This window comes from Lichenostomus cassidix, chromosome 4 (assembly GCF_008360975.1).
Source record: "Lichenostomus cassidix isolate B80296 chromosome 4, HeHo_3.0, whole genome shotgun sequence".
Lineage (NCBI taxonomy): Eukaryota > Metazoa > Chordata > Aves > Passeriformes > Meliphagidae > Lichenostomus > Lichenostomus cassidix.
In genome coordinates, this window is record NC_139484.1 from 65,346,944 (window position 1) to 65,372,378 (window position 25,435).

The 25,435-nt window shown below is 42.8% G+C and overlaps 1 protein-coding gene and 1 long non-coding RNA gene across 3 annotated transcripts; one reads left to right on the forward strand and one right to left on the reverse strand.

Annotated features, from left to right (window-relative positions):
- Positions 1–9,246: 9,246 nt before the first annotated feature.
- TNIP2 (TNFAIP3 interacting protein 2) lies at positions 9,247–17,112 on the reverse strand. 2 transcript variants are annotated; one of them, XM_085059662.1, is made up of 6 exons: positions 16,591–17,112; positions 14,107–14,412; positions 12,182–12,265; positions 11,358–11,639; positions 10,864–10,983; positions 9,247–10,387 (listed from the first exon to the last, which is right to left on the reverse strand). In XM_085059662.1, exons 1-6 carry the CDS (start codon positions 17,038–17,040, stop codon positions 10,106–10,108), a joined length of 1,524 nt encoding a protein of 507 aa, XP_084915788.1. In that variant the 5' UTR covers positions 17,041–17,112; the 3' UTR covers positions 9,247–10,105. The 2 variants fall into 2 exon arrangements, with proteins under 2 accessions (XP_084915788.1, XP_084915789.1); XM_085059663.1 differs by lacking the exon at positions 12,182–12,265.
- Positions 11,637–13,649, forward strand: LOC146438738 (uncharacterized). The gene is made up of 3 exons (XR_014851910.1): positions 11,637–11,772; positions 12,711–12,843; positions 13,305–13,649. It is a non-coding gene; the product is annotated as an uncharacterized LOC146438738 (long non-coding RNA).
- Positions 17,113–25,435: the final 8,323 nt, after the last annotated feature.

Here is a 25,435-nt window from a genome sequence, read left to right on the forward strand (position 1 = left end):
CATTGTCCTCAAACAATGTAATTTTGCATCTGCACTTGCTGAATTGCCAGCTTTTTCCACACAAGTGAGTTTCAGAAGGACATGCTGATGTTTGATGTCAATATATACAGATTCACTGTTGTATTAAGATCAGAAATGCAGTCGTGCCAGCAGTGAGTCAATGCCCTTTTCTTCACTTTAAGTACCAGCAATTCAGGTCCTGGCTTAGGAAACAACGTGTTTTGTTCTTGGTTGTGCTCTAGTTCTTCACAAGATGTACATCAGCATCTCAGGATGGGCCTCTTGCAGGTCACATTCGTGATGCACTCACAGACTCATGGGAGAGTTTCCAAAATGAGTGCTTGGTTTTTGTCAGTGCCACTGTTGCCTCGCCTTTGTGAGCAGTGGAGGAGCATCAGTGTTGTAAGACAGAGGAGGGAATGCTCCAAGCACTGAGAAAACGTGAGGGATTTCCATGATACCATGCTGTAGTTTTGTGCAGGGTCTGATGAGATTCACAGTCTTCACAAAACAGGAGAGCAGCTACACAACGATTTAGAAATCTTCTCCAATTGAGCCATTAGGGAGTCAGACATAACAAAAGGATGGAAACAGCTGCTGTACCCCAGGCTTACCATAAAACCTGCACAAGCTGCAAAATAAATACAAATGTCATGGACAGTGAAGCTGGGAAAGAAGGAATAACTCTAATCAGCATTCAGCCAGGCAAGAGAGACAGTCTAATGTACTAATGTATAGCAAAACTGTTCTATGGGGATTTTAACTTGCTGTGATTTAGGGGACCTCAGCTATAAAATGAGTTCCTGCATTCAACCTCCCAGTTTTTCAAGGCTCTCTTGCTACCTGTTAGCTGAGTTTCCAAAATAAGCTTGTGCATTTGAATTGAGCAATTTCTATAGTCTGAAAAAATAAAGTGGAAGATTTCTTTCCTTCCTCTTCACCCTCCATCCCTGCCAACAATGGATTGTGTTGTCTTTCTTATAAACACTTCCAGAAGTTCTTGTTTTAAAAACCATGCTAAGTATGCCATTTTTCTGATAATTCAGCACTGGTTCCTGAGATAAGGGTCTTTGTCTAGTGTTTTAGCTGAGGTTTTAGGTGTCTCCTCTGTACCTCCATGGGGTATTTATTTACTTGTACTTCAGACCTTCTTCCCAAGCTCAACTATGCTATGGTTTTTGAAAACTTTCCATTGACTGTGACAGTCATAAATTTGGCTTAGGCAATTAATTCATGCCTAGACCTGTTGTCTTCCTTCAGAAATTCCAGTAAATTTCTTTCTGTGTTTTCTTTAGGTACTGGCTCCATGCCCTTGTCCTTTTCTCTGAAATGCTCTTGCATGCATGCTGATTTTTCCATTATTGATTTAATGCATGCTTAAAAGCTATTCTACAGTTTATTTCCTAAAAGTCACTTCCTTTATGGTCAGTCTTGGCTTCCAAATCCATTAGCTTTTATAGCCTTTTGTTGTGTTTATATTATCCTTTTCCCTCTTTGACCTCTCACTTGTGACGAGCTGGACTGGAAATCCCAAACTCCAGACACACAAAGTGGTATTTTCCAAACCTGTAGTCTGCAGATGTTACTTGGAAGAGATTCTGTCTTTCCAAATGTGAAGGATCTGCCTACCCTGGGGTCTGAATTTGTTACCTGCCTTGACTGTCAGCCTCTTGTGTAGATCAGACTCATCTTGACTCACGACCCATTGCATCAGGAATTGGAGTAATTGCAATATAAACAACAGTGTTGCTACAGGTTCTACTGGTTTGGTGCATTGAAAACCTCAACAGCTATTGCAGGTTGTATTGCCACTACAGGTGCTCCCTAAACTCGTTTGTAGCTGAACTTTCACTATTCAAACCATGCCTGCTTGGAAGTAGGTGTTAATGATGTGTTGATATATATTAAGGCAGGTTTTGAACCACAGCCTGTTGTGGAGGACAAGTAATGAGATGGTATAGAACCAGGGGAGGACAAATTGTTCAATAATGTAGAAACTATGGAAAGAAGAGCCTCAATGGAGTCTGTATCCTGTGACAATACAAAGTGTTTGTACAGGTGACCTGAGGCTGAGATTTTCATGTACCCACCTCAGAGCTTTTTTCTTCATGAAATCACAGGGTTGTGTCATTGGAATGATGTCAAAAGAGTTGCACTGTTTGCACAAAGTACCATCTCTAGAAACACTTCAGGGTTGTTCCTGAGTTGTTTGCAGTGCTTAAACGAGTCACAGCCCTCTGCCTTCCTTAAGTAGAAAGCTGCACAGAGGAGACTGGAACTTGAGTTTTAATATCCAGTCAAACATGAGCCATTTTAATATTAGGCCTTATAAGAGTATGAACCCCAGCTTGTAGACAAGCTGCTCAAAAATTCAGAAGAACTGCTGAAGAGGTACACAAGCCCAGCTTCTTATTTTAGACACTGGGATTCTTTTCTGTGGATGCTGGAAGCGTTATGTGCCACTCTGGTTACAGAAGCAGCCCAAGAGATCAGTTTTGTGAACACCTGTTGCAAGATGTTCTCACTACTTGCTTTCACATTATTGCAGCAAAACAGAAATACTTGCAAATACATGTAGTGCAGGCATCCTTCTGGGGCTTGGCTCAAAACCATACAGTTGTCCAGGCTGTGAAAGAGGTCCAGGTGTAGATTTTTGGTGACTGCCTGAGCGAGGCTGTTTGCAGCTGCTAGGGATGCACAGGCACAAGCTGACTGCAGGGAAGACTAAAAGGCAGCACTCACCCGCCTTTCCAGGCTGTCACAGTGTCTTTTACTGCTCAGGTATTTCCCAACCTTGTTACTGCACAGTGTGTGTAACAAGTGACATTGTGCATGCAAGAGAGTACAGCAGAGGCAGGAGGGAGAGTGTCCTCACACCCTTTTGCAACAACTGCACATTTCAAGTTCCTCAGCTGTGCTAAGAGGAAGTGGTTATTCAGTCTTGCTGCCATTTCAGGAAGATTAAAGCTCCACTCAACTTTCTCTGAGAGAGTCACCTGGCAACCACAGAGGTAAAAACTAATATTTGCCCACTATCTATCAAAGGAGATATTACCAGGAGGAAACTCAGGACAAGGTGGGTGCAAACTGAGTTGAGGAGAAAGGCCAGACTAGTGCAGTCCCCACTGCACAGGAGTGGGGCAGCACACACTATTTTCCCCCTCAGTGGTTATTGTTAGGAGCTGAAGACTGTGACATTTTGAAGGAGGGGGCGTGGTGCCATGTAACCGGTGCGTGTAGGTGCAACAAAACAAAGCCTCAAAACAGTCCACAAAACAAGCTGTGGCCCATTCTTTGGCTGACAAGGTGGCTGTGCTCATCAATTCTTTCCACTGTCCCCAGGAGCTGTCACCGTGCTGAGTTTAGGGGATTCCGTACCTGGTTATCAAAGGATGGATCTTGTGTGGGAGGGGAAAGCCTGCCTGCACCCCACATTGGTTCCCAGTCTCAGCCACAGACTATATTCTCTGGAACACCCTGGTCTAGTCCGTATCTTTGCCTTGGTGTTTCTTTCAAACAAATTCTATCTTATTCCCCTTTCCAGACCCTCTCTGCTCAGTGGCAAGTGCTCCAGAGCCACCCTCTCTATTCCTGGCTGGCACATGGCATAAACCTCCTGGGTGTGAGAGAGCCCTTCCCCTTGGGCCAAGCAGACCACCAGGCACCACCTGTGCCCTGTTTATTTTGGAATGTGTCCCTCTTGCAAGAAGAGTGGCCTTGAAAAGGTGTAAAACCTTCCAGGTGCCACAGGAGAAAGTGATGATGTTACTGCTGGAGGTGAAATACCTTTCAATGGTCACCCATCTCTTGAATAGAAGAGGTGCTTGAAGAAACAAGAAGGGCAATTGCATGATGTTTTTGGGTCCAAGCCTGGTGATTAGAGGCAGCTAGGCTGGCCAATGTCATAGGCTTGGGGTGACATTGAACTGATGGTGAACACCCCAGGAACTGTTTTTGTGTTTTGTGTGGAGGATGGAGAGGCCCCTTATGGCAGCAGCCAGGATCAAAGGAAGATCCCTTTTCCTCCAGAAATGTCTACTTCCCATCTGTCATTGGGGGTGACACAAGCTCTGTCATTCCACCTGGGGAGGTAAGAACAGGCCTTGCAGAGGGTGGAGGAGGTGCTCAGAAGAGGAGCTGAGAATCACTAAATTAGATCTGCATCACTGAGGGTAAGCTCAGGTGGTGGGAAAAAGGAGTAGGGATGCTCTGTTAGACTGTGCTCAGCTGTGTGTACATGAGTCACTTCACATACCACCAGGTCCCACTTTCTCTTGCTACTTGATGTTTTTCCTCAAATGCCTGTGGACCTTTGCATGTCTCTCTGGAGGCCTGAACTTCCCTGAGATGTGGTCATGATAGAATGAGGGCTGACTCTTCTGTGGATGTCTGAGCTCCTCTCCTTGCCCCTTTTCCTTCTTGTATGAGCTGGGATCACTTAGTCCAAGGAGATCTGAGCGTCTCTCACCTCCCCACTTGTGAGTCCTAAGAGAGCTGGAGACCCTGCCTGTTGTAGCATGGTCTGAGACCCCCTTGGTCTGGGCAGGAGAGAAACAGGGCATTGTGAGTGGGAGCAGTTACAGCAGGGCTGCTCCCGGAGCTGTGCTGTGTGCCTGTGGCTCTGCTCCCAGCCCAGGCCCAGGTGGTGGGGGCAGGTGGCTCATTGAAATGGCAGCTGGCACAGCCCAGGGAGGCTGTGGGGCACAGCTGGAGGGAGATGACAGGCTGTCACCTTGCCTTGGTGCCATCAAGGCACTGTTCCCAAGGTGTAGGGTCTTGTCTTGGCAGAGGAGCTAACCCCAGGCATCACCCAAGTCCAGACTGCTGTGGAGCAGGACATGGAGCTGAGAAACCCACTGTTGCATTCAGATATGTCATTTTGGGCTGTGCAGGGGAATTTTGGGATGTGGTTGAAGGATGTCTGGCTGCAGCAGGAACCGAGAAGCTCGGCAAGCATGGGGTGTGCCAGTGCTGGCCAAAGAGCTGCCTAGTAACTTGTGTGGCTTTCCTGTATAAAAAGCCTGTGATATTTGTGTGTAACCAAGGTGTCTACCTGTGATTAAAAAAAAAAAAATTAAAATGCTTTTTATATGAGGACAGATTTGACAAGGAGATTTGCTGAGTGCAGGATGGGGGAAGAAGGTCCTTCTGCTCTTTCCTCCCTCCCACTCCTTCAGAAATGAGGGGGTGAAAGCCTCAGGCAAGGTGAGTTCCTGTGACCCTGAGGAGGTGGGGTCAACATGAGCAGCCAGCTGCCCTGCCTGGCCCAACCATTAGCCAGGTCTCCAGAAGATGTGCTGGAGGGCTGGTCCAGGGGAGGGTGGTGAGGCATGAGTGTGGTTAAGTACACACCTCTAGAAGGCCCCAAAAAAACCCATTTGAAACCAGCTGTCTCTCAACCCCACCTTGTGATTCAGTGCTCTCCGTGCCAGAGCCCCACATGCCATGGAATATCTCAAGCTCCTCAGGGAGTCTGTTGGCTGCTCTTGACACCATACATCCTTCACATATTGTGAAGTGTTCCTGCACCAGCAGCTTCTTACCAGCAAGTGTAAAAAGAGGGGTAAAAAGTGGACTAATGAGAAATGGGAAAAAAGCACTGAGCAGCAGTGGGAGTGGAGACACAAGTGCTGTGCTAGTTGGGATGGTTGGTGCTTCCAGGCCCTCCTGTGTGAGCTGTTCTTGCAGCACCCTGTAAATCCCCCCCTGACCTTGCTGGAGCCCTGACCCCCAGGACAGGCTGGGGATGTTTCACTGAGGGTGCTGGGCTGTGCTCTGCCCTTAGTGAGGGATTTGAGGCATCGAGTAAGAAGGCAGGAGTGCTTAACTTGACAACACTTTGCTCTGCTGAGGTCCTACTGGGCTGACCTAGTGTTTCATTGGCATTTCTTATGCTCGTGATTTTAGCTGAAACATCCTCTGTCCCCCAGCTGATGGCTACTGGAGCACGGTGCTATGAAACATTACTACAGCATACTTTGAATTCACATAGATTTTGTAGAAAAAGCATTTGAGACTTCCCTTTTTTAGAATGAGAAGCACTGCTGTTCTGAGTATAATGGTGTGGCATCTTGTTTGGAATTTCCCTTGCTTTCTATATATACACATGCAGCAAAGCCACAGGAAATGGAAGTTTAAAAAAAATGCATAGAGCATAGGTATCTGCTTCTTGAACAAATTTTATTCTTGTAGTTGGTTTTATTATTAGTGAGCACCTAATCTTGAGGCATCAATTAAGGCTTATTTTAAAAGATATGATGTCCTAAATTATTGGAGGAGGAAGCAGACATTGCCTTAGAAGTTGCACGTTATTTCAGCAACATTTTAGGCTCTATACTGCCCATGCTACAGGAAACAGCATTATTGTTGATCTTTTCTCTTTTGGGGCTTTTGGGGTAGGGACCAACTTCTGAGCCTTCTTGCATTTGCATTTTCTAAGATGCAGTGAGTCAGTGTTGCCTACAGCTGCTGCCATGATTGTGTGCTAAGGGCCCACTTCTGCATGGCAACCAGCTTGGTTATTAGTAAATAGCCCATACTTTAAAATCCCCAGCAAAGTGCATTATAATTAGAACCAGGAGCAATGAGAACCAGCTTGCCAGCAGCTGGACATTATGCAGGCTGAAAATCTCATTGCTGGTGAGGTGAGACAGCTCCTGAGGAGTTGCCCTGGGCTTGGACTCAGGTTGGTTTGGAGAGCAAAACTGAGGGATGGTCGTTTGGTAAAGGAGAAATTTTAGGAGAAGGGACTGATCATGAAGCTAATGGGGCAAATCCATCTTGGCAGCTGTTAATATGGTAAGACACATTCCTACAAGTCCTGGAAGAGGCAGTTATCCTGCCAGCTCTCAGCCTCTGTGGAACTGCAGTGATATCTCTGTCTGCCTTCTGGTATTGGTTTGCCTCTGCAGTACAGGCAGTGCTCGCCTGAATGAGAGGTCTACAGAAGCTTAAACAGGCATTAACTGTGCCTGAAAGCAGGCTTCATTTCTCTTGGATGCCTTTTGTTACCAATACAGCAGATAAGGAACCGAACCCCACACAGTCACACAGTTTTTCTGTATGATTTCAAGAGTCTCTTGCCCAAGGATGTTTCTGCAGTTTTACAGATGATGAGTGTTTCAGTGAACGAGTGTAGTACAAATGGATAATGAAAGTTCACAAAGTTTATGCTACTGAAGTTCCTTTCACTGTACACTGTTGCTTTCTTACTCATTATGCCTTTATTGCTTTCTTTTAGGAATGGAGCTGGGTTGCTGTTACCAGTCAACCAAGCAAGACAGTCTATTTGGACAACCATCCAACCAGCAGAGAGTACCAGTGTGAGGCCAGAAGGAGCTTTCCTTAATTTAAAGGGTTCAACAATGCTGGAAACTCACAGCCACTTTCACTTGAGTGTTGGGATAATGAGCTGACAGGTTTTATGCATTCTGGTCTACAAGTTGAGGAATAAGACTTGTGAAGGTAGGGGGTGGTGGCAGTGGCTGTGGATACCTTGGTGTGTATGTTTTGCCTGGTGAGGAGGGTGCAGGTAAAGATTTTGTACTGTTTTATCAAGAGATCTACCAGTGAATTTGGTGTAAAAGTCAAAGCACTGCATAACAGACAACTTTTCTCAGGAACAATAGTTTGTGCCCCATCATCTGAAACAAACATTTGCATGTAAGACACTGGTAGTTCTTCATGGTGTAATGTTTCTCGGTAAAGCCAGAACCAGAAAGAGTTATGCTTTTTACCAGCTGGGGAACAAAAAAACCCCAAAACATCAGTAGAGGTAAAGTCAAACAGCTCTGAAGAGAGGTATTTTTGTACAGAAAACCAGCAGATCTGTCCTGGATTTATGCCACAGGTGGTCAAATTCCAGTCCTCATTTATTGCACTTACATGGTAGAAGTAATCTGTGCTTGATCTGTAACTTCTCCAGTTTTTTTTTTTTTGTTGTTGGTCCAGTGTTGTCCTTGCTGTAGGTATATCCAGTTTCCCAGCACTGAAATGCTTTCCTTTGCCAGGATTAGTGTGAAACTAACCTCTGCTTTGACTGGGGACTAATTCACAGAATTTAAATCCACAGGAACAGGTACTATGAATTTCTGTGTCCTGCAGATTCTCCTATCTAATTCTTGCATCAATTTCCTATTAGAAATTATTACTTCTTATTTAGATCAGTCTATCCAACTATACCCACAGGGATTAACATCAATGGAAACCTATAGCAGACTTCAGCTTCTGATGTGTGTTAAAGCACTTGTCACCTCCATGCAATTTTAAAAACATACTGCCAAGACCTAATTTACTTTACTGTTGTGTTTGTCTCAAGTGTCTTCTTGTGTGATTCACTACAAAAACCCATTTTGCTGTATCAATTACTGGCACTATCATATTGATGCACACTAAATCTGTAAACCAGGCTTGTCTAATGAGAACAGTCAGAAGAAGTAAGATCACCTTATGCCACAGGAAGTTTAATCATGTTTCTCAATTTATATTCTGTGGGCTGCCTCTGATCTCTAAGACCTTAAAAGGCAATGTCAAAAATGGTCATAAAAAAAAAAAAAAAGAAAAATAGTACTTTGTGCACATTTGTGCATGTTGTGTGGGAAAGAACAAGCTAGTAGTGAATCACAAGACTGCAATCAGTTGTAGATTAGATTAAGAGTAACCAGTGCTGCATGCAATGGTCCAGACATTGCTTTTGGTAATATCCCACCTAAGACAACAGTGGCTTAAACCATCATCTTCGTTTGGGGCAACAGGATCCCACAAAGGAAATATCCAGAAAAATATCCACATTCCTCCTGAAGTGTAGAACAGGGAACAAAGCAAAGCAGAAGAGAGGAGTGTTGTTACACAAAGTAAGTGTTCTTCAATTATGAAGTGTCATGGTTGCACTCAGCCTTTACTTTCTATCCCATCCTCAACCCCTGCTCTGACACAGTGAGAAATATCTGCAGCTAAGGCTGCAAAACCCCATGGCATTCTTATATTTGTACACTTTAATTGCTCATACTTCTTCTCCAAAGAGTGCCCTGCTATTTGTTGAAGTTCTCCCCAGTGCAGACAGGATAAGAAGAAATTTAAGGTAGCATTGGCATAGTCACATGTGTGTGGCTGGGAAGGGGGTTAAATGTGTTCCTGTACCTCTGAAAGGTCAATCTTGCACTCAGAGATGAGGAGTGATTTTTTTCAACATATTTGAAAATAGTCTGACAAGCTGGTTATCATTGAAGTAATGAAATAACTCATATCTGAAACCATGACATTTAATTAGCCCTGAGTATAGGTACTGGGACTATTTCACATTTAAATACTTACACTAAAAGAGATTTTTTGACCCCTTTACTAATGTAGTAAAGCAACTGCACAATAACTTTTATTATAAAAATAATCCTTAGTTCAAATAGGAATACAATCAATAATTACACAAATACACATTTATGAATCTGTAATATAGATATCTATGGCACAGAAAATATAAATATCCCTGTACCTTGTTCCTGTGCAAAAAAGGCAGGCTAGTTTTAGTCAATAACCAGCCCTTTTATGTTTTCTTCACTTCTTCTGATTTCAGTTAAACAGAAGGATTTTCAGATGAGATGTCGGAAAGTTCAGCCTCAAGAGTCAAGAAAATACTTTCACTTTTAATCCAGATAAAACACAATAAGATTTTTCCTATCTTCTGCCAATGTCCCTTCCTGTTCTTCAGCCCACATTTTTTGGAAGAGGAGGAAAATTTCAAGTTCAGTAGTTTTTTTCATAAGCCATCAGACTGTGGTAGAGAATTAGATCCCAATAAAATCAGGCTGCACTCTGCAGCTAAACTACCACTGTAGGTTTCAGTTTAGTTTGTAGTAGAATTTGCATTATGCTTGCCTTCGTTGTAGCTGTCAAAAATAATTCTTCAGAAAAATACATTGCTTTCTCTTGAAGCCTTTCATACAGTCCAAGAGAAGGCCAAATCAAGCAAGAGGTAGATATTGTTCATCTTCCTAATTCCCCAGAGTTCTCCATTTGAATTACTCTGGTTTAAGGACTGTAGGAGATATGCATAGAGCAAGTCTCATGTTTATAAAAGTAGTGATTGACTTACACCCCTCACATCCTGTGGTCACTGACAGCATTCAGCAACGTGCTTGAGGAATTCATCACTGAGTTCATCACTGAAAAACCTCATGCAATGAGGGCATCTGAGTTCACCCTGTGCCCTGCCTTCAGATCCCAGGTTTCCATTGTCCCCAGGAGGAGAAGCTTGTTCAGACTGTGAGTTTGTTCTTCTCGTGCCTGTCTGGCCTGGGCTGCTGCCTCGTAGATGTTCCACATTCGTCTGAACGTACAAGTGATTTTGGTTACCAGTGTGAACTCTGAAATGACTACTTGTGTCTCTTGAGTCCTAGAAAGAGAAAGGAGAGCTCTTGAAAAAGATGCAGTAAAAATATTTTCTTTAACAAGTGATATTTTATCACTTTTATCTGAAACACTGCTCAAATATTTATAAGAGGACTTGTGAATAATTTATTCATCAGTTTTTGCTGATGAATTAATATGGCTGTAAAGAAGGTTTGTAGAAAACACAGAATACAGACAGTGTGCTACTTGAAAGATGCAAAGAGTCACAGCTGTCCTGTGCCTTCTAAGAATTCACCCTTACTATGCTGATCCAAAAGTAGAAGGAAAATGGACTGGAAAGGGGGAACTGGGAATCTCCACCAGAACTGACTATGAAATAATCTAAGTTTTTGATAGCTGCACTGAGCTGAAACTGTTTTAGAAATACCAAGCTTTACAAAAACATATTTTAAAGTATATTTTAGTCTAGAATCCTACTGACATGTTTAAATCAAAAAAAGGAGCATGCTCCTTTCTTACCTGTCTTCTTGCTAGCTGGTGTTGCAAACATGCAACTTCTGCCTGAAGTTCTTGTATTTTACTCTGTGCTCGTTCTCTGTCTGATCTCTCAGATGTGAAATCATCTTTATAAACCAGGACCTGAAAAAGAATTATTATGTTAATATCTTATGAATTAAAGCACTGGCAGGTTAGATTGAAAAGCTGAGGCCATGACTCCTTTCTTATTTATTCCCAGAATCTCAATATTGTCTTCTCTATCATATCTGAACTTCAAAGGTATTTGTTTTTCTTCTACATATCTTTCACATTCTGTATTAAGGCCACCAAAACTGCATGGGGTTCTTTAAGTAGTGAGTTTCCTTTAAATCTGTGCTGTTAACTATCTGTATAGCCAAATGTGGCAAAGACAGGTGCCAAATGCCCAGAAAATGAATCCATTCTTCCCCCTTGGAGTTCAGTAGTCTGGGAGTAAACTAAGAATTCCCATCTTTAGGAAGAAGAAACTTAATGACCTGGTGCTCCAGCATTTGTATACGCTCATTATCTCCTTCACTAGCCTTCTTCAGGTCTTCTAGTTCTCTCTTGGTTTTTATGCACTCATTCATCTTTTCTTCCAGTAGCTTGTTTAACCGGCATATCTCCTTGTGCATCAGGTCAGAATTCCTCTGTGCTGATGTTCCATTGTGGTGCTGCTCCAGCTGTGACTTCATCTCCTTCAGCTGCAAGTGGAGTCTCTTCACATACTCATCCCTACTCGCATCATACTTCTGCCATTTTGCATTTAAATCTTCCACCTGAAAGTTTACCCAGGAGAGGCATGAAGAAGAGGAAGACAAAAATTCCCAAGGTTTCATAGGCTGTCTATATGTGCTGGACCAAAATCCTCCAAAGGATAATGTAACATGCTGACTCGACCCCTGAGTGTGGGTAAGTCACTGTACAGGAGAGCAGGAGATGATTGTGCACTCTCCATGGGCAGCCTTGCCATCCCCCAGTCCAAAGGGATGTATTAAATAACATGGAGAGGGAGGGGTTGGTGGTCACCTTGGACCTCGTGCTGTTCTTCTGGGGTGGAATACTGATCCATGCAAGGAATATGAAAATTTTCTTCTGCACAGTATTTTTAACAACAAAACCTCAGTATGTTAAAAATTATGTAATAAGTTGTTCTTAGCTAAGGGAACAAAAACTATGTGCCATGTTGAAAGGACTAAGAAAAACTGTCTTGCATTAAACTGCCATTTAATTAGATTAACCAAGTCTTATCTATTCCAAATCTACTCTAATTTAAAATACTTAATCAAATATTAATCTGTAACAAAATGAAAGTACTCACATGAGCTACTTTTTGTTTTAACATCCTGTTTTCCTCTTGCAAGTTGCAAATAAGAGCTTGAAGTGAAGTTTCATTGTCTAAAAGCTGTAATTTTCAGATAAAGTAGGTGTTACTTTAACATAAAAATCTCAGATGCTGTTTGGCTATGCTGGTAAACTGGAAGTAATTTTTTTTTACAGTGATGTGTAATGACATACATCTAGGCCTATTTATTCCTATGTAATATATTTCTAAATATTAATAGTATAGCCTACAAATTTTATTATTAAGAAAAGCAAAAATGTACTCAGGTTTTTATGACCTTGGTACTGCTTTTAAATAGACTTGATGACAACAAAGTTTAACAGCTTACACAAACTCCTTGGAAAACTATTTGTCTGGAGTGGGAGAATACAAAACAAAGGCATAAATATGCCTTCATCTTGCTTTGTTATTACTGTCAATTTTGGTCAGTACTAGGAAGAAATTACTGAGGGGAAAAAACCCTGCTTGCTAAATAATTGACTAAAATGATACCTCTTTTTTACAGTTGTGACATCTGCTTAAAAAAGCCCCGGTGTACATGAGTAATATAGAACGCTTTTGTGCAAAATTCCCTAGAATCAGCTAGTAATGGCATCTGAAATTTCTCCTCTTCAACAGGGAAGTCCCCACTGTACAAGGTTAGCTTCTTATTACATATATCAAAGTCAATCAAGTTTCCTGTCTATCAATTACACGTTAAATATGATAATGCCATACGCTTCTAGTGCCTTAAAAAGTTCTTTTTTCTTCTATCTACTCAACCTCTATTTTTTCCAAGTAACTTTAATGCCAGTAAGTTTTCTCTGGAGACACTTCTGGGATGTTTTACAAAGCAGATGTGAACACGTATCTAGTTCATCACAACAGCACAGATGAGTGGTCATGTGAAAAACAGCATTACCACTATGTAGCAGTAAGAGCATAAAGACAGAATGACTTTTCTGTGAGAACTGTCTGCAGCACCCCACTCAATACTCTGATCTGTTACTCTTTTCTGTGAGAACTGTCTGCAGCACCCCACTCAATACTCTGATCTGTTACAAGAGGCAGCACTGTTATTTCCTTATGGTGTTTTAATGAAGTGCCTAATGACTCTCAGCCATCAGGACTTCTGGAACAACAGAACAATGATCTACCTCTACCCTATGCTGAGAACTTCAACTGAAGCCTCAACAGCCATTAGAACACCAAAATCCTGGTGTTTCCTTGTGCCTGCAGCAGCATTTCTGCCACTGTCCTATTATGAAGCATTTTTTTTAAACATCCCTCCTGAAGAGAAACATTGTCTTGCACTCAGAGGCCAGGGGGAATCCCAGAGCCAAAAAAAAAAAAAAAAAAAAAGGTAAGACACCTTGACTCATATTCCCCTAACCAACCTTCTGTAGGTCTGTACTACGTGTGCAAAGCCAAGTCCTGATCTGAGAAGACCACGTGTAATAGAGTTCTTAATATAAATACTACTTTGAAATATCTCTATTTTGTTTTGTGATCTTGATGCTTTAAACAAGTAATCAGGAGAGATCAGCCTCAAAATCACAGCACCATCTAGTGCTGCACAGAAGCAGGGGTGGTGTAAGGTAGGTACTGTCTTCTGTGTATGGAGGGAAGAACCGTAATTGTGGAATTGCTGAAGTTGGACAGAACCTTTCAAGTTCTTCTCCTCTCCAAAAAAAAAAAAGCCTCTGATGATGAGATGGCCTAAGTTGAAGTGGTAGACAACTGCTTCCATCCTAAATTTCAGACATGCAGAAATATTTACCATTGCCATGGTAGTCTTATCACCCTACATGAAGTTATTTAAAGAGCTGTTTCTCACCATCCCCCAGTTACAGCTATCCTATTGTAATTAATGCCTCAGAAGCTAATAAGACTTTAAAGACACATAATAGCTGTAAGAATACCTGATTAGATCTTTCTGTAGGTATCTGGTCATCTGAATTCCCCTTCTCTTTTCTTTGCTTCTCTTCTAGACATTTTGCCAGATGTTGGCACATTTCTGCTGTGGATGCTAACTTGCGTTGAAGTTGGTGAGTTTCATCAGTGAGTGAACGGCACAAAACATCACTGGTGGCCTGAGCCTTCTCCCTCTCTGCCAAGGTCTTCTGCAGTCGCAAGATTTCTCTCTCCTTTTCATATGGAGGCTGATTTATCATCTGCTGTATCTCTCCATTTTTCTCCTCTAGCTGCTGATTCAACTTCTGCACTTCCTAAACAGAAGGGGGAGGGGAAGTTATTTAAAAGCAAACTCAAAAGCCAAAATATGTTGAAGAATGAATTCCATATTGAAGTAATTCCTTATTGCTCCTATACTCATTGCAAAGTACCTAAAAAATTGATTAAATTAATTTCATTTCTGTATGATCACAAGACCTTGGAACTGATGGATCAATCAATCAAGAACTGCTCAAGCAGCCATGCAAGCACTTTCTAATCAGTAGAATGGAAGAACAAGCAGCAAAAATTCAGGAAGATTTTATGACTACACAACAGCAACAAAACCAAGAAACAAAGTAGTTTAATAACTGTGGAGACTGAAAAATACTTACAGGTCCTGCACACTAAATTACCTGATAGAGATTTTCCTCAAAAAAAAAACCAACAAGGAACTGTAAAGTCATCAAATGCAGTGAAGTATATTCACTGCCTGGCATTGTCACAAGGACAAAGCAGAAAATAAAATCCATGTGGCAGCAATGGCTCTATCTTGGCCACAGCTCACTCCCAGGTACATGAGGGGGTCTGACACACCCCTAGCAAACACCTGTGTACCTTGTTCCTGCATCTCCTTGCCCTATTGGAAGCTCTGTGGGATCATTCTCACTGCATTAACATCTCTGCAGGTGTTCAGAGAAGGAAGAGGTTTGCTTGGTGACTGGGGCAAACCACCTGTAGCTCCATGCACCTGAAAGGCACCAGTCCCGACTTTGTCAAAAACAAGTTGTGCTCCACACCCTCAAGAAGTAGCAGATGCTGGTAGGAGGAACCTGCAGCATCACTCCTCTGGAACTGAGGATCTCTGGATGCCAATGCAGACCATGAAACAGCTACAATCTCAGCTCTATCGTTCCAGTTCTCAGCAGTGCTAATACAGCTGCAAATCACTGGGATCACTCTTCTTTGCCAGCACACTGGCCTCTGGCATCACAAAAATGTCTTTTTTGTTTGGTTATTATTTAGTGCCAATTACTTCAGCATTCTGATTTGGCATAACATTTTATTCTTTCAAGAAATAATAAATATTAACATCCAACGTAGATAAACAGCACTTGTTCTTATTACTGACATTCAAATTCTTTAGCGTCATGCTAAATGCTAAACTTCCCCTTTAGAGATTCAGCATCAGCCTCTAAAATACGTTCAGATACCACAGGTTTGTCATATGTCTGCAAAGTGTCAGTGAGATCATCTCTTATAACAAATTTCCAAACATTAACTTTTTAAAACGTATTTTAGGCGAGTGTCATATATGGAAAATGTTTTGTATAAGCATTAGGTCAAGAGATTACTTATGACAAAAATACTTGTTTCAGTTTTAGGCACTCCTGCTCAGTTGGGAAATTACTTCACATAGCTTCATCTAGAAATAAATGCTTTAAACATCTTTGAGTATTTCAGACTGAACCTGGGAAAGTCTTAATGACAGTAACCAAAACAACACTACTGCTGGATGGGGGGGAGGGACAGTGACGACAACACAGTTTTGAGTCCTTTTCTGTCAAGAAAGATACTGATTTCCCTTAATCTATCTCCTCACAATCCAGACTTGTCAATTACTTATCCAAATATTAATTTGCTACCATCCATGTCAATACAAAAACTTGTTTTTAAGACCACTTTAAACAAAACCAAAACACGCTTAATAGAAAAACTGGTGGCAGCTGATTATCTTTGAGAGCAGAACTGTTGCATCTCATACTAGTAATCTGCAGTAAGTACTGTCTTCAGTAAGTAATATGGAATTCCAGATTCAGGGTTTTTCTTTTACTGTTTTTCTTTCTCCTTATGAAAACAGCTGCACGAAGATTTATAGCGCCACGCTGAGTTTTTGGTTTAGGATTTTACAGCTTGCCTTTTCGAACCGAACGCAGGGGGAGCTACTGCTGAGTACAGACGGGCGAGTTGCTTTGGGCAGCCGGGGATGGAGCAAGTCCTGTCAAACGCGGCGGCATCGCTCGGCGGGGCTCAGAGCCTCGCTCAGCCCCGCTGCTTCCTGCGCTCCCCGGCTGCTCCCAGCGCCCAGCCATCGCTCTGGAGGCAGAATCCCCGCATCCTCCGCCCCGCACCACCGCTGCCAGCCCCGCTGCGCTCGACTCCCTGGCTTTCTAGGGAGCAGCGCGGCAAGGCGCGGTGATGCTGCGCCTCTCGCCGCGCCCCCGCCGCTTTACCTGGCTCAGCGCCTCCACTTTGCGCGCCGAGAGCCGCTCGCTGTCCCTCAGCTGCTCGCGGGCCTGCCCCAGCTGCTCCAGCAGGCTCTCCACCAGCGAGCGGGCCGGCTCCGTGCCCGCCGCCGCATCCCCGCCCGCCTCCGGGGGCTGCCGCTGCCGGGCCAGGCTGCCCCGCAGCTCCCGGATCGTCGCCTCCTTGGCGGCCAGCTGCAGCTGGAGGTGCTTCAGCTGCTGCGCGGACTCGTGGTACAAGGTGCAGAGCGCGTTGTACCGCGGTACTTTGTTCTTCAAGCTCTTGTTTTCCCGGTGCAGCTTCTCCAGCGTCTCCTCCACCTGCCTGAAGCGGGTCACCAAGGGGTCTGTGCTGCCGGCCTCGCTTACCGAGCACATGGCCGGGGCAGGTCCCTTCTCTTCCTTCTCCAGGGCGAGCGGGAGCCCGGACAGGTGCATAAACCCCGGAGCGGAGCAGGGCCGAGGCAGTGGGTTCGCTCTTCCTCCTTCCCGCCGGGGGAAGCGGCGGCCGCTCCCCTTTAAGGGCTCGCAGGACCCGCCCGTGCCGCGGCCTTTCCCTCCGCCTGGGGCCGGGCCGGGCCGCGCTCCGCCCCCGGGAGAGCCCCGGGCGGGCCGGCAGCGCTTTCCCCCGCCCTCAGCGCGGGACGCGGCCCTGGGGCAGCGCTGAGCGGGGAACCCCGGCGGGGCGAGCGGGAGAACCGGCACCGGGGCGGGGGGAGAAACCTGGGGGCGAGCGGGAGGCTCCGAGGGCACGGGGGAAGTCCCGGCTGAGCGGGGGGATGCGGGGAGGCGGCTGCAGGGGGCTCTGAGGGGGACAAGGCTCCCGGCGGAGCGAGGGTCCCTCGGGGAGGCTGGCGGGCGGCGCTGGCTCCGCGTTGCGAAAGCCCCGGAGCTCGGCGTCCTCCCGGCGCCGCTGCGGGAATTCCCGGCTCGCAGCGGGACTTTCCCCGCTGGCTGCCACCCCGGGGCTCTCCGCTAGCCCCGCTCAGCCTGCCCCAGCGGCTCCGGAGCGCCCGGGATGGAGCTCTCGCCTTCCCGACCTCCGGGGCAGCAGCAGGCGAGAAACGCCCGGGAATTCTCTGCTGGGGTTGTGTCCGCAGCAGTGGTGAGGGGATGGCTCCGGACCCAGGCACAGCAGCACATCCCTCCTCACAAGCCGCGTACCTGCGAAAGTGTAGAGAAGGAGGTTCCTTAGACCTCCAACAGACCAAAATCTGCCGGTCGTCAAAGTTCATATCACCAACCAGTGTTTATACTCTCAGGATTGGATGATGAGAGCAAAACCAGCTGCTTGATGCTGAACAAACTGGTGGTGCCCACCGGCTGCCCCTGTAGTGGGGATCATTTTTATTGGCAGCATAGAGGCAGAACTTGTTAATCAAGAATATCATTGTCAGAGAGTAATGCTGGTGTAGTATTTCTCGTAGGAAGAGGGGAGTATGGTAAGCTGAACTGAGAGAAAGCATATTTTGGATTGATTTATTTATGTCTGCGTGACCATTCTGGTGGAACAGCTGTGGGAAGAAAAAGCCTTAAACCAGTACAAAAATAAGGCCCAGGTTGCATTTGGTTACTATTTGAAATAGTATTTATTGTGTGTAGATGTGTGCTTGTGCATCATAACGTGTACAACATGGAGCTCCATGTGTGCACACAGCCTTAGTGCTCAAGGTTCAGCACAATCACATGAGATGTTTCTGGGCCAAGTGCCCAAAATACAGCAAATGAAAATCACTGCATGCTACTGGTGGAGGCAGCAAAAAAAAGCTTTAGACACTGTGATAGAGAGCAGCCTCCTGTGTTAGCAGGTCCCAGGGTAAAAAGACACAGCAATGAAGGATTTGTGCGGAAGAATTGACAGGAATGGGAACATGATGAAAGGAAAAGATGGTGAACTTCAAAGCTGAGACTGTCAGTTGCGCTGGTGATGAATCAGAGGCCTCGTGGTGCATATGAAACATAAGATAGAATATTTCAGCCTTTCATGAAGACAATGGGTGCAAATTCTAACAACCTAAGTTGCAATCAAGGACAGGGAAAACTATTTTTCTGTAAGGATAATCAAACACTGGAAGTGAGGGCTAAATACCTACTGAGGTTCTTCCTGACATGAATTAGCCTGTGATTCAATGAAGTTTTTCGAGGTGGAAAGTCATTACTTTGTCACTTTAACTATTCTAGAAAGAATTATCCAAACTATTAGGAGTAATAAATTCAAATTGTTTGTTAGCTTAGCTATTTCTAAAAATACAACTGAATTTTATAGAATTTTATTGCATAAAAGACCCTGTGTGACAGAAAAGGTTAAAACACTTGTCAATGGTACAGGTCTCTGGCATATTTGCTATTTCATCTAATAAATATTGTAAATATCAAATTATTAAGGACAATGAAAAATCTGTGTGGAAGTTGAGGGAATACAATTTTTGACTTTTTACTTGTAAGAGTTATATTCTACAACCTTAAGATGCTGATTTTGCTGTGAAGAAAGTAAAGGTCCTGCTTTAAAATATATGTACTTTATAGTTTTTGTATACATTAGAAAGAGAAGTGAAAAAAGCACATAGACTTCATGTTATATTTTCATCATTGGGCTACAGTCAGAGCTAAGTGAAAAATTTGGAGCAAGATTGCTTTTTCTGACTGTCAAAATATTTTGTAGAAATGTGTGATGAAGCCCTGGTAATGGAGAAATATTTGGTTTCCTGCCAATTTAAGTAGCAAACTACAAGGAAACTGAGCCATCCCATGTTTGGAGATGGGGCAGTGACATCCTTAGACCAACCATCATGGAATTTAGTTAGCTACCAAGCAGAAACCTTTATAATGCAGTTATATTTGGAGTATTATATCAGTGTATTAAAATTACACATTACCGAAAACTTGGTATTAACAGTGCCTTGGATGGAGCCAGCATTCCCCCAGGAAAACACCACTGCCTTAGGGGAAATTTGACCTGCGTAAGTGCTGAGTAAGAAACTGATCCCATATGTTCTTGGGAATGCCCTCAGATGACTGTTTGCTTTTGTCAGTTCTGAAATGCGAAGGAACTCCTGGGAATTCAGTCAAAGGAACTGGTGCCAAAGAATGAGTCACGACTTAAGATGTGTTTCGTAGTACCTGGCTTTTCCTGGATTGTCTCTCATGTGCTGTTATGCAGTTTGTTGGCAAAGCAGCGGGTTTGTGCTGTGGCACACTTGTCCTTTTTTGGATTTGGGCAGTCATGAGGGCTTGTTAAGTACAGTATGAACATCAGGTGTGCTCTGCATAACTTAATATAAAGAAAAAAAATTGTTTCCATTACTGTACTGGTTTCAACATGAAATATAAAGTGAAGTTCAGTTTAACTTTTCTCAGCATAAGATTTAACAGGATATTAAATGCATGTGGGGAAAATTTAACCTCAGATTTTGCTGAAGAATTCTTATCAAAGTGGTTTTGAATAAGTAATTTTGTGCACATCACAATTTATTATAATCTGTGAGATGTGTCATACAGTGTTTGAGCAAAAGTGATTAGATACTGCTTAGAAACAAAAAGGAGGTGAAGCTGCTCCTGGGAAACCAGGAAGAAAGAAAGAAAGATAAACAGTATAGTTAGATTAGATTAAATTAAGGGTTCACAGATGCAGATATATTTAAAATTTCACTTTTAAGCATGAGTTATTTGTAGAGGGGATAAGAATAATTCCTCTGAATATAGTAGTTCTCTTTCTGTAACATTAGTGAAAATCATATGAGTCTTTGTATTTAAGAGAGTAATTCTCTGTGGGCAAGACTGTACAACATAGTGGGGGTTCTGTCATTTTCTAAATAATGACATCTGCTCAATTTGTAAGGAATTGTATTTTTTACTTGTGAACTCCAGATGTTGTTCAGACAATCAAGCTGTGGTTAACCCCATGGTCTTAAGTCACCCCTAATTGTCCTGGGGGGTAAGTTGTGACATAATTTACGAAGTGCTAGAACTTCCTTGTGCTGATTTACCTGAACAGAACTGATTAGAAATTAGCAAGTGATCCTCTGGCTGCTGTAGACTGAAAAAAACCCAGTAAATTCTCATTTCTTTTGCTGTAGATTGTGCAGTGCAAAAAGGGAAAAAATACCCTGCAATGAAATAATCTGAAATAATCCCTGCTTCATAAGATACCTGCCTGAGAGCTCTATGTTCATCCAAAAATCTGATTTTTGTGCTGAACAACTAAAGTGTTGGTGCTTTCGTGACTCACAGATTAACAGTAATTATGAGCTGCAGGCATGTTTACACTTCTTCCATGGGCAGGACTAAACATCCTTTGCATACATCACCCTATTGGATGTTCTGATGATGTAATGTTCTACATGTTTTACTGCTGGAATGACAAACTCACTGAGAGCTTGGCCCAAGGGCTTCCAGAATTCCCAAAACTGGATGAACTCATTGCTATGATGTATGTGTGTGGCCATCTCTCTGCATTGAAGCTCTAACTTGGAACACAATATTCCTTTTTCAGTCTTGTTTTCTGTTTACACACATGAGACTATTTAGTTTAGCTAGGGGAAATAGAATGTGGTTTATTTGTTTCTAATGTAAGATTTTCCCTGCATTTCTTTTGCGTGGTTTGAACTCCAGAGGATGTCAAAACCAGAAGTGTTTTGATGCAGAGAGCAGAGTGCCAGGGCCCATATTCTTGATCACAGTAAGGCTGAAATAACCAGAATGTGCCATACAAAGCTGTGACATTGGTCAGATCCATAGCAATCCCAAGGTTTTTCCCTAAGAAATGTTTCTTTCACGTTTATATGGACTAAGGTTGTTCAGTCTCATCCTTATGGGTGTTAGTAGATAAGCTGGATATTCACTTGTATGGGTCTCTCACAAGTCCCTTGATCTGTTTGTTTCCGTACCCAGGCAACAGGTTTCTGTTATGCCTTGTTATTCCTCCATGCTTTGGATCTTTGGTGCAGTTCACCTTCCTGTGCTTGCTGGTGTTGTCTACTTCCCCTCCTAAATGTTCAGCCAAATCAGACCCTGCTAGTTTTTCCTGGATATTCTCACTTTTTGCAGCCTCTCTTCTGTTTGCCCATGGCACAATAGCACCAGTTCACTGAGTCTGACCTTGCAAACTGGAATTTATTGCAGTGCTGATGCTGTCTCTGGATCTGAGAAGTTCAAGCAGTTTCCTTGGTCCTTTAGAAAACCCTAACACGACATCACTGATTTTTGAGCTGTGATTCTATTTAGAGGAATGTAAAAAGCTCTCTGTGCAATATAAGTGATCACCAAGTAGAGGCTGTTTCCACACTCACAGGCTTAGATCACTTCAGTGACTGCTCCTACTTAGAAGCAAGTTCCTTCTTTGAGTTTGTACTGGGTAAAACCTCGGGGTTTGCCACATCTATTTATTCCTGCTGAGCAGTGTGGGATATGTTGGCTTGTAGTTGTCATAGGACATTTTTCTCTAGATCTGATGATTTGAAATACTGCAGACAAACTTTTTTTTTTTTGGTGTGTTGCACAAAACACTCTCCAAACTCTTAATATATGATCCATATTCCAGATTTTTGGGGGATTTTATATATACTAATCGGATTTTCTGCTTTGATTAATATAGAGTGCTGTGAGTTTTCTGGTTTCTGTTATTCAGCTTTCCTCAAAGGCCAGCCAGTTTTAAAACTAAACTGGGGGGAAAAAATAAAATTATTAAGTATGACTAAGTACTTGACATTCACTTGCAATACTGGAAACAAAAAGTTTGCAGGTGAAAACCTAATTGTTTGCAGATTTGTTTGATATATTGATGTGTAATGAAACTTTCTAAAGCAGTGTCCATGATGTCTCTGATCCAGACCACTCATTCTAATGAGAATAAAACCTGTTAAACATTTTTAATCTTTAGGTTTTCTGGCCTAGGGAACAAACAGACCTATAGAGTTTATTTAGATAAATTTCTGATTTAAATGTCTTATTTTAGATGTTTCTTCTAAAGGATGATGGAGAAAGGTGATTTCCTAAGACAATCGGGAACCTCAAAAGAAATCATAGTTGAGTAGAAATTCTATTTATTAGAATTCTAAATCAGGAAAAAGAAATATTGGATGCTTCTTAGAATGTCCTTGCTACTAGCTGGTGAAATAGTTTTCAGAACTAGAATATTGGAGAAGTGTTGAGAGGAATTAAGTAACTAGAACAAGGAAGTGTCCTTACCCCAGCATTCACTCTTCTTCCATAGAAATAGCAACATTTCCCCAAATTCTGATTAATGTCCAGCTCAGAGGCAAGAAGCACAGTAGTGTTCCTTTGGAGGTCCATCTGTAAAGCAGAAAATCCATCAATCATCCTGGCAGGAAAGGGAAAAGCAGTTTTCAGCAGAGTTTTACATTCAAGTCATTAATGTACCTTTTGCAGCCTGAAGTGAAGAACTGATGCCATGTAGATACCAACTGCTGAAAACTTCAGCTCTTGTTCAAATGTAGTTTTGTTATAAGCCAGAGTAAGAATGTTCTCAGTCATAGTCATGCTTGAAGCAGAAAAGCATTTTGACACTGTCTGCTCTCAACCAGAATTAATGGAACATGAAAAATAGTATTTCTGAGGAGCCTGCATGCCAGTACCTGCTCAGCCTTAGCACAGTAAATGAGTCAAATGTGGACATGCAGGTATGTATGGATTCTAGAAGATTAAATCAGGAAACCATAAGAAAAAATAATGTATTTTTTGGAAGTGATAATTCCTGAAAAAAAAGCCACTGCAGCTCTTTTCATAGCTGAGTGTGTCTGAGCTACCAAGAGGCACAGGAACTTACACTCATAGTATAGTGAAATATGCCTGTGTCTACAGGAATAAATCCTTTTAGCTCTAAATTAAATGCTTTCTGCATTTAATTATATTAAATTTATGCAATATGGTATGATTACTGCTGGGTTAATGCACATTTTAGGGTAGGTGGCTGGCAAAACTTGTACTATCTTCTTGCCCTAAGCTGTAGAGGAAATACTACAGGGGATTCTAGATGTATGGTTTTCATTAATGTTTCTGATGAGAGCCACTAATATATTTAACAGAACAAATAGGCCACCATCTAATAAAGTGAGTTTAAGAATTGATTGACACTGATTTCTGCTGTGTCTTCCCTTGTGTTTGCTGCTAGACTTTGAGTAAATTTTATCACAGGTTAGTTTGCTTTGCCATTTGAATCTTCCACTACTGACAATAGTGACATTGCTGTAGATGACTTAAAGGCAACCAAGGCTGCAGAATATTAAGTATCTGGTCCATGGAATGAAGATCATGTCAATATTTTGTTATCCTTACCTAATTTTCAGAGAAAATCTCAAAGTTTTTACTGCAGACTGGTTTAACAGAATGACCCATTATGACCATTTAAGGACACACTTATCTGTTCATGACTGAAATGCTTAGAAGTCAGCTGTGAGAAAGTTAGTTGTGCTAGGCCTTGCATAAACAAAAGCAGAAATGTTCTCTACACTAGAATACTCTACAAATTGGCTCATTTGGGGGCTAGTAAGTCAGATTTAGTATAGTTGCAACGTTTCAGGGTGTGCAGATATATAGATAAAATCATCTTTTAAAAGGACTGATTTCAGAAACAGTGGGTTTGAACTTCAAGGATTTCCACTGAAGTCACATAACCAACTTTGAAAACATTCCTGTTTCTCTGAAAGCAGATAATAATGTCATAATCTTGTATTTACTGAAATTACACCTCTTAAAAAACCTTAGAGATGTTGTTACAAGAGAGGATTGGGAGGATGAGTGTTTTTGTTGGATCCTCTGCTGTATCTGGAAAAAGAACAAAGACCTTTTGAGATCATCTCTACTTCCTCAGATTAGCTGGTCTCTCCCTACAAACTTTGCATCTATTATATCTGTATATCACATTTGCACAATCACTGTGACCTTGAGATAAAACAACTTCTTGCAGTATTTTTTTAAATCAGATTTCTGACAAGATGGTGTGGCCATTGGCTGACCCAACAGCTTTAGAAACATGAAACATAATCACCCCATCTCTTATTTCCTGTGAGCTATGCAGGAAGTGTCTCAGAATGAAAGAAAAGCTATGAATTTGCCAGATAATGAATCCGAATCTTGGTTCATGGTTCTTTCCTGTAGGCAAAATTATAGGTTTCTTGTAAACTTAAAGGAAGTGGAGTGGAGGAGTTCACTTGCGTGATAGTGAGAGTAGCCAAATGATCAATTGGCTGTTGAGAAGAAAGCTGTGCTTTGGGCATTATTTATTTCCAGGGCTACAAGAGGAGTGTGATGTGTGGATCCCAGCTGGCAGGTGAGACCTCCCAGCCCCTCATTCACTCCCCTTCCCAGCAGGGTGTGGGAGAGAATTACAGGGGCAAATGCAAGAAAACCTTGTGTGCTGAGGTAAGGACAGTTTAATAACAGAGAAAAGAAAAAGAAACCAAACAACTGATGCGAAGCCATCACTCATCACCTCCCACCAGCAGCCCCATGGCCAGACAACCTCTGAGTAATGGCTTGTTTTGACCCCCACCCCCAGTTTTATTGCTGAGCATGATGTTCAGCAGCACAGACGATCTCTTTGGTCATTTGGGGACAGCTGTCCTGGCTGTGCCCTCTCCCTCCTGCCCTCCCCAGCCTCCTCCTTGTGGGCAGAGAGAGAAGCAGGGAAAGCCTTGAGGCTGTGCAAGCACTGCTCAGCAATAGCTAAAGCACTGCTCTGTTATCAGCACTGCTTTGGTCTCAGATCCAAAACACACCATTGCTCGGGCTGGTGTTGCTGAAATTATCTACATCCCAACCATACCCATTACAGTAAGTGTTACTCCAAACAGAGGTGGGAGAAGACACCGATATT

Coding starts and splice junctions, on each gene's coding strand:
- TNIP2 (XM_085059662.1), bottom strand. CDS start 17,040: ATGCACCTGTCCGGGCTCCCGCTCGCCCTGGAGAAGGAAGAGAAGGGA. Junction 10,984..11,357: donor TACAAATGCTGGAGCACCAG/GTCATTAAGTTT, acceptor ATTCTTTTTCAG/GTCCTGGTTTATAAAGATGA. Junction 10,388..10,863: donor ACCAGCTAGCAAGAAGACAG/GTAAGAAAGGAG, acceptor TTCTCTTTCTAG/GACTCAAGAGACACAAGTAG.